Source organism: Xiphias gladius, chromosome 1, assembly GCF_016859285.1.
Source record: "Xiphias gladius isolate SHS-SW01 ecotype Sanya breed wild chromosome 1, ASM1685928v1, whole genome shotgun sequence".
Taxonomy (NCBI): domain Eukaryota; kingdom Metazoa; phylum Chordata; class Actinopteri; order Istiophoriformes; family Xiphiidae; genus Xiphias; species Xiphias gladius.
In genome coordinates this window covers 16,475,820-16,493,064 of record NC_053400.1, presented here as the reverse complement: position 1 = coordinate 16,493,064, position 17,245 = coordinate 16,475,820, and the positions used below count along the sequence as shown (strand labels likewise).

Here is a 17,245-nt window from a genome sequence, read left to right as displayed (position 1 = left end):
CCCGTCGCAGGCCACACTGTAGGCGTGACAGAGGTTAATGGAACGCACCAGCGAGTGGTTCTTCCCCGGAGCAGACAGCGCGGCGGCGTGCTTACCTTCTGCGGCCAGGGCGCACCGGACAAGGAGTGAGAGCATTCCCGCAGACAGCAGGCAGTTTGCAAGCATCCCCGCCGCTCCGGCTCGCCACCTGGTCCTCAAACATCTCCCCTCTCCTCGGGCATCCGTCCTTTTCGGCGAGCGCCCACCGGGGTCCGCTCCGCCGGCTCCCACCACTACGGGATGACCCGTCCGCCCACTCCTCAAACCGGGAGCCATATCCAGTGGATAAGTTGCTGAAGTTTCGGTCGTAAATAATACATTGGATCAATCCTGGTGTGCGAACGGGAAGCACTGCCGTCCCGCGGTCTCGTCGTGTGTCCGGCGCTGGAGGGGGAATCGAGGGTGGGGGTGTGTGTGTGGGGAGGGGGAGGGGGGGGACGGGGCGTTGAAGGGAAATTAAGAAATGCGCCCTATCGCTCCGCTGCGCTCGGTCCACCCATCGTCGCCGTGTGGCGCAGGGCGGCGCGCACACTTTGCCGGAGGTTTGACATCTAGGCTGTTGGCTCCTTCAGATCTGCTCCGGACGGATGGCAGACATTAAGACTCGCTCAGGTGACAAATTTAAAGAGACTGCCGCTGGTGGATGGATAATTTAAAGTCTTCCACCCCCCCCGGTCTAACTGAACAAATCAGCCTCTCTGCTGGTAGCAGTCGGGAGAAAGTCAAAGCGGAGCAGTCTGCAGGGCGACCTCTGCTGGGTGTGGAAGACAGGACACAACTCCATGTGAAGCAGGTACAGTTTTGATGGGCCTACCGGCCTTGTTCACTCACACTGTGGATTACTATTCAAAAGGGCACACGGCCTTAGAGTACTTAACCTCTACTAACAGGTATGTTGCTGTATATCCTAAGGGCTTACAGTTATAACTACCTGATTATTCACTTGTGTGGAAACAACTGTGGCTGCTGTACCTCTTCCTCTCCACAAGATGTCATCCCGGACCCAGAAATTCGCTTGGCTAGAGTTTGAAATTGCAGATGAAGAGATTGAGGCCCCCAGTTTTTTTTGCCATGTTAAGGACCCCAAAGTAATGGTCAGAGCCAGTCAGACCCCACTGAACCAAGATGTTACCATGAAGAACCTGATTGGAAAAGAATACTTGTGTGTCAGTGTACAAGGTTTTGTACATTGTTTAAAAGTAAAAAATAATGGCACAATTTAATTTGTGCCATTATTTTGTATTTTACATGAAGCCAGGGTAAACGGTCAAGTGCTCATCCATATTGAACATTTGAGAAGAACAATCTCACGCCAAGGTCCATTCAGTAGCTGTTTTGGAGCTTTGGATCATATCACATGAGCTTGACCAGTAGATGGAGCTTTCCCAGTTGTAATTCGAACTGCAGATTTGAACATTTCTCCAACTGTTTGGAGCTGAAACACAGCCGATTAATCAACTGACACATAATCAATCCTTACCAACTATTTTATCCGATTAATCTTTTCAATCATTTATCAAGCACAACAAATACCAAACCCTCTCTGATTCCACTTACTTAGATGTGAGTATTTACTGCTTTTCACTGTTTCGCACCATTGTAGATTAGAAATCTTTGGATCGTGAAAACAAGCAACTTGTAGATGTCACCTTGGCAATTTATCTCAATTTTCTGCCATTTTATACAATGGATTAATCAAAAAATATGAATCTGATGTGCCTGACATTGGATTGATAATATTTTGATGAGTTATGTGTATGTTGCTTATGACAAAATAAAACAAAATCAATAATGAAAATAATCATTCATTGCAGAGCTTCTCATGATACTAAGAGTTTGAAAACCCCTGGAGTTAGATTCGCCAGTTACTACAGAATGTAATCTCCAAATTACAATATTATCGGTTAGATTTGTTGTGTAATTGATGTGTATACGAGAAAAGGAAGAGAGAGAAAGGCACCTGCATGAATATGAACGATGGAAGAACAGGCCAAGTCAGGAAGAGCTGCATCAATAGATTTTTTTTAATTCAAAGTGAATCTTAACAATAATACACCATAAAGTCTTATTTTGACACTCACCAAAAGAGTCACCTGGAAAACCCGCTTAATGTGACAAAGTAGAGAAGGCTTGGTCACACCTAAATCACTGAGAACTAGAGAGGAAACACTATCGCAAACTGTAAAGAGACATCACATCCATAGAGTTAGTTTTCCCAGTCCTCATACTGTAAATATTGCACAGTGCAATTGCTACATGGCAAACTAGTGTAGCACAAAATAAAAAAAAGCAAAAGAAATAAAAACGAGGGAAAAAAAAAAAAAAAAACAAAGCCACAAAAAATCTACTGGTATTAAAACAGTAACAGTTCAGATTTCATAATCAAGTCTATTTGATGAGCAATCTAAACAGATGATTCCATAACTTGCAGTGTGAATTAACTCTGAAATTGATAGATGACCAGAAAACTGAAAATAAGAGCTTGAGTAAAACAAACCTCATCAAATCAAATCAAAGAGTAACACAGTAGCACATTGAGACTAATACAGACCCTGAATTAACATCTCTAAAGGATAATACCGTAGCAGAGAATTTTTTTTCTGATATCAAAGTCATAACTTTAATAGTAATAATTTTACAAACGACTGTTTTATCTGTTAAATGTTACATGAATCCTCAAAAAAAAAAAAAAAAAAGTTATCCATAAACCAAGGTGTCAATTGTGTGAAAAATTAAAAACAGTTTTAAGATTTCTCTCCTCTTGCATCCATTCTTTTCTTTAACAAGTATTGGAGAGTTTATGCAGGCGCATTGCTGGTGAATACCTTAGGAGGAATCAAAACACAGATTACATTTCACATGCTTATTATTGGGGAACTATTTCAAGCACTACTCTGCCAAGTTCATGCCTTGTCAACATAAGCTTTCTTTCCCAGAATGATACTTGAGTATGATCAGTAAAGCATACAGGTAAGAAAAAAAGCTATCAAAAAACATACAACCATATCAATGTCAGTGTTTAAATGAGGAGTATTGCACTCATGACTGACTGTGCAGAGAAACCACAATAATCTCCTTGACAGAGCAGTTTCCACCCAGAACACACAACGAACATCCAGAAAGACTATTCCTAGATGGAGAGCATGGCGCTTCTGATTTTAAAAAGCCAGTGTTGTCAGCTGTGCTGTGGTTACTCCCGCTCAGCCTTAACTTGCACAATGGAGAAACTGCTCTGAGCACACTGCTTCTAGGCAGACAAAGTGAAGCAACGTAGGTGTACATGCAAGGTAATGTAAAGCATGGAGATTATCTAAGAACACTTGGTGGTGCAATGACCGCACAATGTAAAGTATTGCATCTGCTGTTCAGCCAGAGTGACTATCCAAAGATCGTTGAGTGTCATTTCATTGAAAGAGTGCTTGTGTGTGCATGTGTGTTTTATAGGTGTGTTATCACAGAGAGGTTTTGGTGGCGGCTATCTGTAACAAGAGGAGAACCACCACCGTGTACATGTCCTCTGTTGTGTCTACAAGCTGATCAGAGAAGTACAAGTCCCTGGAATGACACTGTGATGAAGTCATATTTTGTGTTTTGTTTTTTCGGTTTTTTTTGTTTTTTTTTTTTAAATTCTTGGTTGAGTGGCCGTTAAAGGACTGTCTACACGGTAACTGTTACTGGACTCTGTGCCTTTCTCCTCAAATATATTGTGAGGAATCACCATCTTGAATTCTCGCTTTCTGAATCTCAAGGCACATACACAGTGCTGCTCACACTGTCTCATTTTCAGTAAGGAACACATAACAATGGCCACAGTTTTGCATTGACAAAACATCATTTCGATATGAGACACTCATAAAGGGGAGAGCGATCCAAACACAAGGCAGTTTAGAATAACAAATTGTGAAACTGATATTCTAGCCCGATATAACATTGAACAGATAAAAAGGTTGCAATAAATATTCGTCAAAATCAATTTAACAATAAAACAATATTTAAAACATTATTTCGGAACAGAAACATTGGGCTAAATTTATTTTTGGACAAACATTCTAATCACCTAGACCCTTACAAGCCTAACTACCTGTATGAGTGCTTAGTGGCGAGTGTGTTTGTGTGCGATTGGTGGAAACGTTACAGAAGCTTTTCAATGAACACAATGGATTTTTTTTTTCTGGCATCTCACGGTGCTCCTGTAACGCACTAAAGGGTAATGGTAGTATATCGTATACGGACAATGAAAAAGTTAAATCAATCCTGCAAGCTACAGCTTTAGATGTGTACAAAACGTCAATATGAAAACATACAAAAATTAAGTTACATCGATACATCATTTATATGCAGTGATGAGCCCGAAAGGTTAATAAGGATAAAATACTGATGCAAAAACACACACCCCGAGAAACAACAAATGCAACTAATGTTCATCATCAGCAATACAGTAGTTACAATGACACTCCAAATATGAACGCAAAACACAAAAATCAAAACCACTTCTATTTCAGATAATTAGGGACCTATACAAAAATAGCAACGCTAGGTTTAAACTCAGAAATCACCTAATTTCACAGCTATTGAAGTGGCAATCATCATATAGCAGCTTATCTATGATACATTCAAGAAAGAAATGATACGACTTATTAATTGCCCAATAAGCTAGACAAAACCTCGGCCGTTTTTAAATACAATTTTTTTTTTGTTTGTTTGTTTTGTTTGTTTGTTGTTTTAATTCAACCCCATTCTACAACTATAGTTTAACTGAGGTCTATGCAAACAGAATAGCTACCTTGCTCAGGAAATGAATTACAGTCTTTGGTGCTGCACAAGCAACTTCATTTGAAAGTAAAGACAAAAAAAATTACACACATAACTAGTAAAATGAACAGAAAAAATGCACACACAGCATATCTACATATATATATAGACTGGTGCTACCGTCTTATATATATGTATATATCCTCCCTGACGGAATGTATAAAATAAGCAGTTGACACCGATAAGCCTTAAGCCTTTAACAAATGGTATAATGTAAAGGGAAAAAGTTAACTTTGTCACACATGCATAAATGAGAGAATTGCACACAATTAACTCACACCTTATCAAGCATCTGTACTAAATAGTCTAGCTCTATAATATATGTCCATATATGTGTGTATATCAAATACTGCATGGTTTGCTCAGGCTTAGAAGATTCCATACCGTTAATTTGCATTTTTTCCTTACCTAATCAAAGCCATGCCCACCACACTTCTAAACATCTAAGAAACAAAGTGAAAACACTCAAACTGAAAATACGAAGACGAAAAAAGAAAAATAACCCACTATTTAGATTGTATTGCAGTTTCATCAAACAGTACAAATACTGTTAGTAATAAGAGTTTCACTAAATAGAAAGTGATTATCAAATATTAAGCAATACTCAGTACTTGCACTTTGTACACTAGTTCATTCGGGAAAGGGAGAACGAAAAAAAACGAACATTTTTAATGAAACAGCAAGCATTCGCAACAGCAAAGCATGCTGTTCTTCTTGAAAGAACAGAAAAGTTACTCACTACACACTGAAATATACACTGACTCCAAAAAATAAGCACCGCTATCCGCGATACATCACATCCATGCAGGCTATGCATGGACATATACACGTATGCATATATATACTCACACATAGAATGCATCGACTGATTGGAATTTCAAGTGCTGCAGTCCAGTACATTAATATTCATGTATATAGTCATATATAAGTAGTAACATTAACAACCTCAAATATGTAAGGCACTATGGCTGGGGACAGTTATACAATGCAGCGAGTCTTGTGACACAAACAATAAGAGCAACGTCTATGCATCTTTCCGTTTACATTTTTGCTCATGCAAGACCACATGCAGCGTGAGGAACAACCCTATTTAAATCAGTTAATTGACTTGACATTGCTAACACCAAAAGACACCGAAAAGGTACAAATACTTCAAACGCAGTACAACATACACTGTTGACAACATGTGCATCTGTCAATCTAGGGCTAGAGACTGGGATGGCTTTACAAATATGGATGTGTCTTGCACACGTAAGAAGGCAATATAGAAAAATAGCTGGGATCAGGGGTGCAAAGTCTAACTATTCAACACCACCCCAATTATTTACCTGTTTTGAGGAGTAATCGTAGAAGATCCAATGCAAAGGTATATCAAATGTGCAAAACACATTAAGTGTGAGTTTAACTACCCATTCATTCTTTCATTCAATCATTCATACATTATTTCCTTCTTAATTTTTGCCCAAATCATCTCCACCACTGGAACTCTTATTTTAAAGCTTGAAGTTCAATTACACCCAAGTCTACATGATTCAAAAAATAGCTTGCTTTCTCTATGGTTGTGCCATGGTTTTGGAAATGAAAACCATGTTGTTTGTGGTTTAAGAATTCGCCCTGCTAACTTAGCCCTCAGGTGGTATGAAGGGTACCTGGGCAACCATGCTCAGATGTAAGGGTACTGGTTTATTTTGGTAGGGCTGAGGGGGAAACTGGTGTAGGCGGGCGATGCAATGTAGGAGTGCGGGGGAAAGAGGGGCTTGAATTGGCCCTGGGGGTGCAAGGTGGGGGAGGGCAGCAGCCGGGGGTTGATGCCCACTGTGACCTGATGCACGATGCCTGCTGGGTGGGAGATGCTGTAGGTGGGCTGGAGGACGGGGCGAGAACCTCCAGGGGAAGCCAGGAGGTGGGCCACAGGTGCAGCTGTGACCAGAGGACCAGATGGGGGATAGGACAGTAAGGTGGGCTGGGAGTGCGGGTGGCCTCCAAGGTGGGGATGGGGACCCGTAGTGTGGTTTGGGCTGCTGTGAGACAGGGTGAATGTGTGCCCATGCATGGTGGGAGGGATATAGGCCTGTGGTCTCCGGTGGGCAAAGTTGCCGTTCCATTCCTGATGGCAGGAACCAAAGTGCTGCACCTGAAGGAGAGAAGAAGAATATCTGACTGATCAGATTGACCCTTTTCATCAACACCAGAGTTCGGCTTTAAGAGCCACTAGATGCTGCTGTTTGCCATGTTTTTGCATGTATGTGTTTTGTCTCTAACCAGTCATCAACAGTCATCACATCCACCTCATCTTAATTTGTGTGTTTAACATTACAATATTCTATTCATTCGCTTTGTGTTACTGGCAATACAGTAAGTAAGCAGTATTACTGTAAATTGCCTTCACCCTTAAACACACCTGGAAATGTTCACCCTCCAACTGCAAGAAAGTTTGAGCATAACTGCTCGATTTCTTAGCAAAACAAATTAGATGAATTAAGTTCCATTTAAATTCCTATTTTAAATTCATATGTTGTGCTCTTCATCACCTAAAAGCACAGTGTAGTCACTTTAGAAATTGGACTTTCCGGTACAATTTACAGACTTCTTCACACTCAAAAAAAAAAAAAGACAGATGCAGGATACAATGACTTAACATGACAATGTTATAAAATTGGGCTTCACACAAGCAGGCCCTGCAAATTGTGTCCAGTAAGAACCCACATCCAACCTAGCATTACCTCTGCCAATGACTAAACTTAGGTCATACATTAGTGGTAGATCGCTTTTATCCCTGCAATCTGTTTTCTTGTGAAGATTAAATAAAATTTGCCATCTTCAATCATCACAAATTTTCTCTAGCCATACAAATGCTTTTACTGCACTGTATATTCTGCTTGATCAGTGGGGCCAAATAGCCCCCATGTCTCTGTGCGTCCAATAACCATTAACATGTAGTATATAAAAAGCTGTCAATGTTTACATGCTTTTCGTGTGTATGTTTGCAATTGTGTACTACATGTATGTGATTGCACTTGCTCACCTGCCCAAAACCTATAGGCTGCTGTTGCTGGGGCTGGAATGCAGGGGTGATCTTCTGTGGCCTGTTGAGGAGGGGAGTGGAGTGGTGATGTTGTCGCCCAGGAATGCCTCGCCCTTTGGACTGGCATGACGACTCTAAGATTGAGGTAGGAGGTAATGTGGCAGACACGGAGAAACACAGAGAGACACAGACACAGAGAGAAGGAGATGACATGTCAGTGTACACAATTTGATGTCCAACTTACCAACCACATTATAAATAACAGGGGAAAAAAGATGCAACCAGAGATCGGATGCAGCCACAACCGCAGAAATGGCAACATTTGTGGCAGGAGGCTTTGTAGGCTTGTAAATGTTTTCAGCTGTGTTTGATCAGCCCCAAACCTTTAAACGTAGTGGCAACTGCCCTCCGAATTTGATCTAGATGATTATAAATAGAAATGTTTGGAAGATCTGGGTTTGTAACTAAGCTTGTTCATAGAGCTTATAGTGGGGTCAGACCACCAACTATAAATACCCCCAGTAGCACTAGAATAGCAAGCTGTGCCCTTTTATGTGAGGCTTTAGATGCAATAGTTTGAGGGTTGGGGAGGGAGATGCCTTTGACAGGAAAGGTGATATGACTGTATGATTTTCTATGAGGATGTAAAGTTGAACCCTCCACTTTAAAAGACCTATAAAAAGGGCAGTCTTAAAAGACCATGTTGCTGAAAAAGACAGCAATGTCCCACTGACCACAGCTGTTATAAAGCCTATATACAGCATGCAATACTCAGTTTTAACACCTGAAAGAAACATTCAAACATTTATTTGTTTATGTCGACCAGCAATTTTTACCATATTCTGGTTGTTATTCATGTTTTGAATATTTTATTCAGGGCATTAAACATTTTAGGGCAATTACGGATTTCTTCTGTAGCCTTACAAAAGTGCACATTCACACAGATACAGGGGCTCTCAGAGTCAGTCTGGAGCCAGAGTAAGGAGTGTTGACAGCAAACAAATATCCACTCCAGGGATCAGAGCAGATACGTCAGGGCAGGTCAACCATAATCACCTGTGAGAACCTCTGTGGCCTACTAAGACAGTGTAATCCCAGGCCATGTGAACTGTGGGAACAGACAGCAGCAGTGGTGACTGGATCTTTGAGCTAGCATGACCCGCTCATGCACTTGATAGTCTTCTCAGTGGTTAATGCCATCAGAGTGAACTTCAGACACACAGAAACTGAGAAAAGGTGTCCTGTCATCTGCTTTATTCATACAACCATTTAGGTTTTGAGGGGGACCTGGGTTTAATATTCTGCTGGCCACCTTCACTTCCAGCAGTTCTTAAGTATATAACAAAGTACAAATTTCAGTCTGTGAGCTTGACACATAATATGTATTATAATGTCAACTCAATTCATACTTAAATAAGGAACATACTAAATGTGTTTGTGTTACCAGTGCATCTATGTCCAGTTTTACCTGTGTTGCCAGGTGTCTCACTGACAGCAGGGTTGTTGATGTTGTTCTGCACCCTCATTGGAGGCACCACAACAGTACGAACTGTTGGCTTGCCGGGCTCAGTCTCCGGGGCAACACACGCAACACGGGGCTCGCAGTTCTGGTTGCTGTCAGCGATGTAGCGTCGCTCCGTGAATGGACTGTTACTATGGCCGGAGGCATCTGAGGCAGGCGAGCTGTCCACTGTGTCACAACCACTTTCCTGTTCGTCGTCTGACATACTGCAAGATGGCAACCAGTGAGGAGGGAATTGACAGGTGTCTCTTATGTTGTGGTGTAGCAACTAATGTAGAACCAAGCAAAACATTTTTAGGAACTTTGTTTGAATCAGCTGCATTAACCATACCTGTTGGGGTGTTTGCAGGGTGAGGTGCTGGACTGGGCTGAGGCTGAAGAGCTGGTGCTGAGCGTGCTGTCTGGACTGCTGAGGGAACAGACTCTCTCCATACTGACAGTGCTCTGACACGCTTCACAATCTGCACTGCCTTTACATCTGCAGGCAAAAAGAGAGAAAAATAAAAGAAAACAATTAAACGCTGGTATTTTAGAGTCAAATTAGAAATATAATTTGAAGGATCCTAAGTACTCACTCCCCCATCGAGTGTCTTTGTGCGCTCTCCTCCTCATCGCTGCTGATACTGATGACACTAACAGTCGGACTGGCTAGGTCAGAGATCACCATGGCCTGCCGCTGCTCCTGTGAAACTGAAAGCTCCTCACAGTCTGGCTCCACTTTACAGCAGTTCTCATCATCCTCCTCCACCTGCTCTGTTCTTTGCTCCTCTCCAACAGTGTGCCCTTCGTCTGGGCATCTGGCTTTCTCCTCCTCTACCTCCACCACATTCTTTGCTGTATCAGCCATCTTTGGGGACTGGCATGCTAAATTTTGGATGTTCGTGTTTTGGGAGAAGTTGCTGCCCCTACAGAAGAAAATGTATCACATTCAGAAAGGGGGAATACACCTTTTAGTGCATATTTATGTGTCTTCATTGCACAAGGCAAAGCTATTGTGTCATACCTGTTCACACAAGGCTTGGCTCTCTTGTTGGCAGTTGGCTGCGGCCACACCACATGTGCAATGCCTATGTTGATTGGCTGGTGGGTGGACATGGTCATTTGGTTGGTTAAGAATGGCTGAGGGTGTGCAATCAGGGAGCTGTAATGGTTACCATGGGAACGCACTTTCCTGCATTAAGAAAAACAGAACATTACAAATTGAGCCAGAAGTCTTTAGCACCATTACTGACAAAATGGTCTCAGTCACTGGCCCAAAAGGACATGTATGAGTCATCGATCATTAACATTCAGGGGAGCAAGCATGCTGTATGCTGTATCAAGGCAACACAGCCATTCCCAAGGGTTTGCATAGCGAGAGTAATAAAGCACTCATAGTGTTTCATAAAGTAATATACTGTATATTTGATCTATGAAGACGCATATCATGACAGGATATAGACAATGTATTCAAAAAAATATAGCGCTGTAACCCCCTGGAACAGACAAACAAATTGCTTACCCCCAGTCACCCAGTCTCTGTGAACCCGCCACAGTGTCAGACGCCAAAGTGGTTGGTGGTGGGGGCACTGATGTCACCTGCTGCCAAGTGGGCACCAAGATCTGCTGTGCACGGCTGGACCAGGCCTGTTGGACACACATACATGAGAGTGTGTGTATTAGTGTTTTTTTTTGGGGGGGGGTGTCATTCCAAATGAATAATAAACAATTATTAGATTATATTTTCTGACCTCTAATGCCATCATTCCTATCCTTGCTACCCCTTTACCTGTGTGATGACTCCAGGTCTGATTTGTATGGGCTGGATGGGGGGTGCTTGAGTGACCAGAGGCACCGACGCCTCCATTCGAACAGAGAAGCCTGCTGGTTTAGCTGTGTTGGTGGGGATTCCTGGAGGGACAATGGACAAGAAAATATTTGACTTCAAGATATTTAGTCCAACCACCAGAAAGAATAATAAACAAGTCGAATAAACATTTACACATCCTACCTTGAATGGTTGGGGGACATAGAATGAGTGCCTGCTGAAATGAATCATTGCATCCAAACTGAGCACTTCCTGTCTGCAGTGTTATCCCAGGGTGCATCACTGAGGGGGCTGATGGGGCTAACCCCTAAAAAAGGGGAAAAAGGGATATGACTGGACTATTCTGAGGTATCAGAATGATTCACAATAGTATTAGAGACAGTAGATATTCATATCAAGATCAGTTTGTTTTTCAGGCAGACAGAGCCCATGAACTTGTCTTGCACTGAAAGATTATTGGGTCAGTCATTTACCTTAAGACATAACCCTGGCCTCTCGTCCAAAGCGCGGTGGCTCACTTGGCTCACCTGTGGTAGATCACCATTGTTACCTATAACACATGGCTGATCTAGGCCATGTATTATCACACATCCAGGAATGTATTCAATGTATCCTTACTAATCAATGGATTCCAATGGACAAAGGAAATGACTGAATTTGTATTGATCAATACAAATTCATCTCATTAAACTTCTGCTCTTGATCTGTTGATATTGAATATGACTGAACACCTTTTTCAATCAACTGACTCATATATCTTGGGCTGATGACAGTCTTTGTGAGACCAATTTATCCCGGCTTGCTGTGGTTAGATTTTTTTTTAACGCTGGATAACTAAAAGGTTGTCAAACAATATTCAACTTACTCTTAGAGACAGGCCTGAGGGACAAACAAAGAACAGTCGAGCATGTGCCTCTGCTTCACGACTCACGCTGCTCTCGTGCCTGGCTATAATCACATTTATTGAATGACGAGAACTAGGCCTATATTGTTCTGCTACAGCTACTGTATGTAGCCCAGCCCCCCTACACATGATAGTAAATACAAAGCAGCCTTTCAGAGGATAAAACTAAAAAAGCCAAAATATTTTCCTGTAAAATCCTCCTGAACAAGAAAGATTTACAATTTACTATACTGTTTAATGGAAATAGATATTGTAGCTATTTTATTGTGAAAGGCATGCATGTTCTTTCATCAGGTTTCAATTCTGAATAAGAATGAGAGAGCCTTCTGATATTACCCTTATATTTGTACACATATATAGTCATCTTTATATTGTATTACAAGTAATATGTCACAATTGGTCATCTTTTCATTTTTCATCCTCAGAATTGTGGCTTTTAAATAGACTTTGAGATGTCTGCATAATAAAGATTCAATGCCAAAACAGGGTCAGCTCCTTTTTTCTCCTCAGCAACAACACTGATTTGCACTGTTGCCATGACCTCAGAAACATGACGTGATTTTGTTGCCATGACAGCAGTGCTAAGACACAATAAGACAGACAAGTCAGCATACATGAAAGCAATAAAGGTGAGGAAACTGCCTGCATGATCTGTCTTCACAGGAGCAGTTGAACTGAACAACACGTTGCATGTCAATAACCTACACCATCTGTGATTATTCCATTACTCAGATATTTCTGATCTTTTTTTTTTCAATTTTCAGTTCAGGAAACAGAAAAATAAATATGATTAAGAGAAAAATTTATTATTGTTTGTTGGTTGGTTCCTTTGTTTTAAATGGTTAAATTCCATGATCTAATGATTACTGTGTGTAAATGTAATAAAACACTGCACAATGATGGAAATGGCAGATGATGATGCAAACACATCCTGAACGACTTACTTGAGCGTGGACACCAGTCATCTTGCTGAAAGGGTGGTTGACTGAGGCAGCAGAGGTTGTGGTCACAGGTCTGACAAAAGGACCTTTATTTCTGTTGGCCGCCTCATATGCACTGGGACGAGTCCAGCAAACATCCATGATGTGGAAACATGACTTAACACTAAGAACAAAAGAGACACATGGAGAGTTCAAGTTATGTAAGAAGGACATGACAACATGTCCAAACATCTGAGGCAAAGTGGACTCACTGGTTGCTATGTGGAAAGTCAAGCAGGTGTTGCATTGTCACAAAGGGGTGGCTGAGAGCTTCAGCAGGGGCAAACCTCTCCTCTGCATCAATCAACAACATCTTCTTCAGCAGGCCCACAAACTCCCGGCGATCTGCTTTCTCAGCTAGCAAGTCACTACCTTCCAGGTTCATCACCAAGTTCACCTGGAATAAAATCTTACCGTTAAAAACGTCTTGAAAATAAGTTTTCAGAAACAGAGTAATATATTAAAAATAAAATGTGAAAGGAGAAATGTTACAGTATACATACAGTATGCTCTGTGTATGAATAATCAAAGGATTATTATTATACTTATTTCCTAAGAATAATAGACCATTATTCATCATGAATAATGAATTCACAAGAACCTCCTCTGACTGTACAGATGTGAACAAGCATTGATGGCTGCCTGGGGGAATTTCCAACTGTGGTCTGTTTCTAAAGAGAATAGTGAGTGAAACCTGAACCTTCATTTTGTAATTTAGCTTTAGCATTTAGCTGAAGGGAAGTTAAGCTTTCTGTTCATACAGACTTCCTCCGGTAAAGACCTACTGCCTACATTCTCTAAACATTTGATGTTGAACTTCCTCTCAAGTCCTGTTAAGTACATTGTGGTCCGAGCAGCTGAACGTACATGCGCTATGTCATCCAAACAGCTGAAGATGTACTTCCTTGCTTCCTTTGATTTCATTCCCGTCTCCGTCTCGTGCTCATCTGTTGCCTACAGAAAAAGAAACTGTTCAGTGAGGACGCAATAACTGAATCCAGTAAAGCAGTTGCCATGCTCAGTTATGATTTTAATAGTTTATGTTCTTATAAACAGGTAGCGTGCTATGTAGGAAACTGAAAAAAACCCATGCTCCCAAACTGTATCGTCTCTGCTAGTAAATTTGCTCATTAGAAAAATGTCAGTGTAGAACCCTGAGCTGTTACACAGTATGTGAAGCAATGTGAATAGCAGACTGAGTATAATATTTTATTTGACTTGATTTTTGATAAGACTTTATCTTAACGGTTAGGCTATGTTCACACAGACATTTGCTCTGCGCGCGGCAGAAAAGCTGAGCCTGGTCCAACTTTTGCTGCAACACAACATGACGTCATCCGGCAAGGTGCTGTATTAGCCAGTCACATAAATACGAGCGCGCATGCAAACCTGTTCCTCCAACCGGACTTCCCGAATAGTATTTCACTGTTTCACCGGAAAAGGAAACAGCACAACGCCACCAGCGCAGCCCCTTGCATTGTTTTAATGCAGAGCAAATGTCTGTCTGAATGCGGCCTTAGTCCTTCTGTGCATTTTTCAGTTTGTTTCAGGAAAGGTATCATTGCTTCCTTATTAGGAACTGCAGCCTTTGTTTGGCCAGAGGGAGGAAAAAAATATTTGTTGATTGAGTTAGAGCTGATCTATGATTCTACCTTTAGGTTTTAGTGAAGCAAAACAAGGGGTGGAGGTTAGTTGTTTTGAATTAGTGCTAATGAGCCGATTTTTTTAAGTGTTCAAATACTGCTCACCTTTAGTCTCCATGCTGCATAAGGTGAGTCAGACTCTCTGCAAAAGAACCGCGCTGTCTTTGTCCCCGCATTCAATAGATGTTCTCCTGGCAAACCTTGTGTCTGAGAAATGTAGCGAATCTGTTGGACATAAGGAGAGAAGGAAAAGAGAGCGTGAACAGAACAAGCGGTACATCTTGTAGCTAAAGTAAAAGACAATTCTAGCTGATTTAAGGTGTAATAAAAAAAGTTCTGTATTACCACCTTATATGAAATGATCGACATTTATCTTCATTTCAAAATGTCACTTCAACAATGAATGCCGTTTTTTCCACTGTTATTACCTCTGCCAAGGAAGTTAAGTTTTTGCCCGTGTCTGTTTGTTGGTTTGTTTGTTGTTGTATTTGTCAGCAGGATTACACAAAAAGTACTGAACCAATTCGCACCAAACTTGGTGCAGGGATGGCGCATGGGCCAGGGAAGAACCCATTAAATTTTGGGGCAGATCCAGATCATTATCTATGAATTTGAATTTTTTTTCTCTGAAGTTTGGTGTATGTTGTTTGACACTGGCCTTGGTGGAGGTAAGTACTCAACTGAGTGCCATTCTAGTTGGAAATTTCCCCATCACTGCGGCAGAGCTAAAGTTAGTGTATGTGGATGTGTGCGTGAATGTGTACATATTGGGAACGGCTACAGACGCCTAAAGATGTCATATTCCTGACAAATGGCTTGACTCAAGACCTTTTACTGAGTGTAGTTTGTGTTTATGATCTCTGAAAGGTGCCAGGATCTTTTCATATAAGCTCAGATAGCAACGTTCCTATGATCTCAATGCCAAATGCTTTGCTTGGTAATGATGCTTGTCAGTAAGTTACTCTGGGGCAAGAATGTCACACACAGGTTTATGAGAGGAGAACAGTGAGAAGCCTGACTGACGTCAATCACACCCAAGTGTAAAGGACAACAACCATTAGAGATTCAGTGCGGCTAAGAATCAAAGAGAGAGAAAGGAGCCACACACTGGGAGAATGGTGAGGATCATGAAGAAGTGACTTGACATATTCAACTGTAGCAGATAATAGAGTAACATAATAATACAAAGGTCTGTCTCTCCCATTCTCTTTGAAATACACAAATCTAGATATAAGGCAGAAAAATATGTATGTCCTCAACCCTTAATTAATATGAAGTGTCCACCTTGCAGCTACAAAATAGTGACCTTAAAATTTCCAAGAGAAGTGTTCCAATTGTGTTACACACTCACAAACACACTCTCTCACACACACACACACACACACACACACACTCTCACACACTCTCACACACACACACACACACACACACACAAAGATTCTTTTCTACCCTTCTGATGGAGTATTTTACATGTATTAGTGGCAAAGTTTGTAAAGCTAGCAGATGATGACTGTAGCCTGTTAAAAAAAGTGCTTTGTACCTAAAAAGTTAACCACAGAGAATGAAAATGTTTCTGTTGAAGCATCTCATGTGTTGATTATCATGTTTCACTCTAACCAGTGTGATGCTTGAGCACTATCTTATATTGGTTTGTTGCTGAGGCATAAATACTGCAATGTATCAGTGTGTGGGTAGGACTTATGTTCATTTTAGTGGGCTATAGATGAGGTTATGATAAAGCAATACATTCACTGGGATTATGCATGCATGCATGGTGACTGTAACCTCATCTGTTTGCTAAGAGATTTTGATGGGATGGGGGAGATCCCCTTGCATATCTCAGGGCACACTAACATCCAAGTGGGCTTTCATAAAGCACATTGACTCACTGTCATTTCTCCTTTTTAAATTGCTCTTTCCCAGTACATGCTGATTTATGTTAACCAAAATCTCCCTCTCATTTTCTTTCTTTCATTCCATCCACTACTATTCATAACATAAAAAAGCATTACTGACACTGTCGATTCCAACAAACTCTACCCTGAAATTCCACTGAATAAATTCTTCTCTTTTCACATCTGTGGTAAAGCTTTACTGTAGTTCAGCAACATGATGTGAGCAGCAACAGACAAAAAAAAAAAAACAACAAAAAAAAAAAAAAAAAAACCAAAGCCAGTGTGTGGGTGGGAAAATTCTTGCGACGGGAAAACCCTTATTTTCCCTGGAAGGCGTGTCTCTGCAGAGATCTCGCAAGGCAGTGAGATCACTGGTGCGAAGCTACTCCTTCACAAAACAACTATCTAGCGAGCCTGGGCCTGCTACAGAGCAGAAAGGAAGCAAAGGCAGTCTTTATTTTATGGCAGCCCAGACAGCAATACACTCTATAAAAGACGTATTTCAATGCTATCCCTCACAATAATAAATAAAAGTATAGCTCAGTTTTGAATAATGTCCCCACCCCCTCCTACATGGCCAGTGAACAAAGACTAACATTTGTGACATTGGGGTACAGT

General features: G+C 41.2%; 2 protein-coding genes across 2 annotated transcripts in view; both read right to left on the bottom strand.

The window, feature by feature from the left end:
* kiaa1549lb (KIAA1549-like b) overlaps window positions 1-424 on the bottom strand; it is a 57,739-nt gene extending 57,315 nt beyond the window's left edge. Inside the window, exon 1 of the mRNA XM_040132320.1 lies at window positions 96-424. Within this exon, the coding sequence (XP_039988254.1) occupies window positions 96-315 (220 nt within the window). The 5' untranslated portion in view covers window positions 316-424. The remainder of the gene's footprint in view (window positions 1-95) is intronic.
* Window positions 425-2,052: 1,628 nt separating this feature from the next.
* The window catches only part of hipk3b (homeodomain interacting protein kinase 3b), a 42,725-nt gene continuing 27,532 nt past the window's right edge, over window positions 2,053-17,245 (bottom strand). Inside the window, exons 4-16 of the mRNA XM_040121292.1 lie at window positions 14,838-14,957; window positions 13,957-14,043; window positions 13,302-13,486; window positions 13,054-13,213; window positions 11,389-11,512; window positions 11,167-11,288; window positions 10,900-11,024; window positions 10,402-10,569; window positions 9,974-10,303; window positions 9,730-9,876; window positions 9,345-9,604; window positions 7,877-8,010; window positions 2,053-6,985 (exon numbers count right to left, since the gene is read on the bottom strand). Coding sequence (XP_039977226.1) covers window positions 6,515-6,985; window positions 7,877-8,010; window positions 9,345-9,604; window positions 9,730-9,876; window positions 9,974-10,303; window positions 10,402-10,569; window positions 10,900-11,024; window positions 11,167-11,288; window positions 11,389-11,512; window positions 13,054-13,213; window positions 13,302-13,486; window positions 13,957-14,043; window positions 14,838-14,957 — 2,433 coding nt within the window. The 3' untranslated portion in view covers window positions 2,053-6,514. The remainder of the gene's footprint in view (window positions 6,986-7,876; window positions 8,011-9,344; window positions 9,605-9,729; window positions 9,877-9,973; window positions 10,304-10,401; window positions 10,570-10,899; window positions 11,025-11,166; window positions 11,289-11,388; window positions 11,513-13,053; window positions 13,214-13,301; window positions 13,487-13,956; window positions 14,044-14,837; window positions 14,958-17,245) is intronic.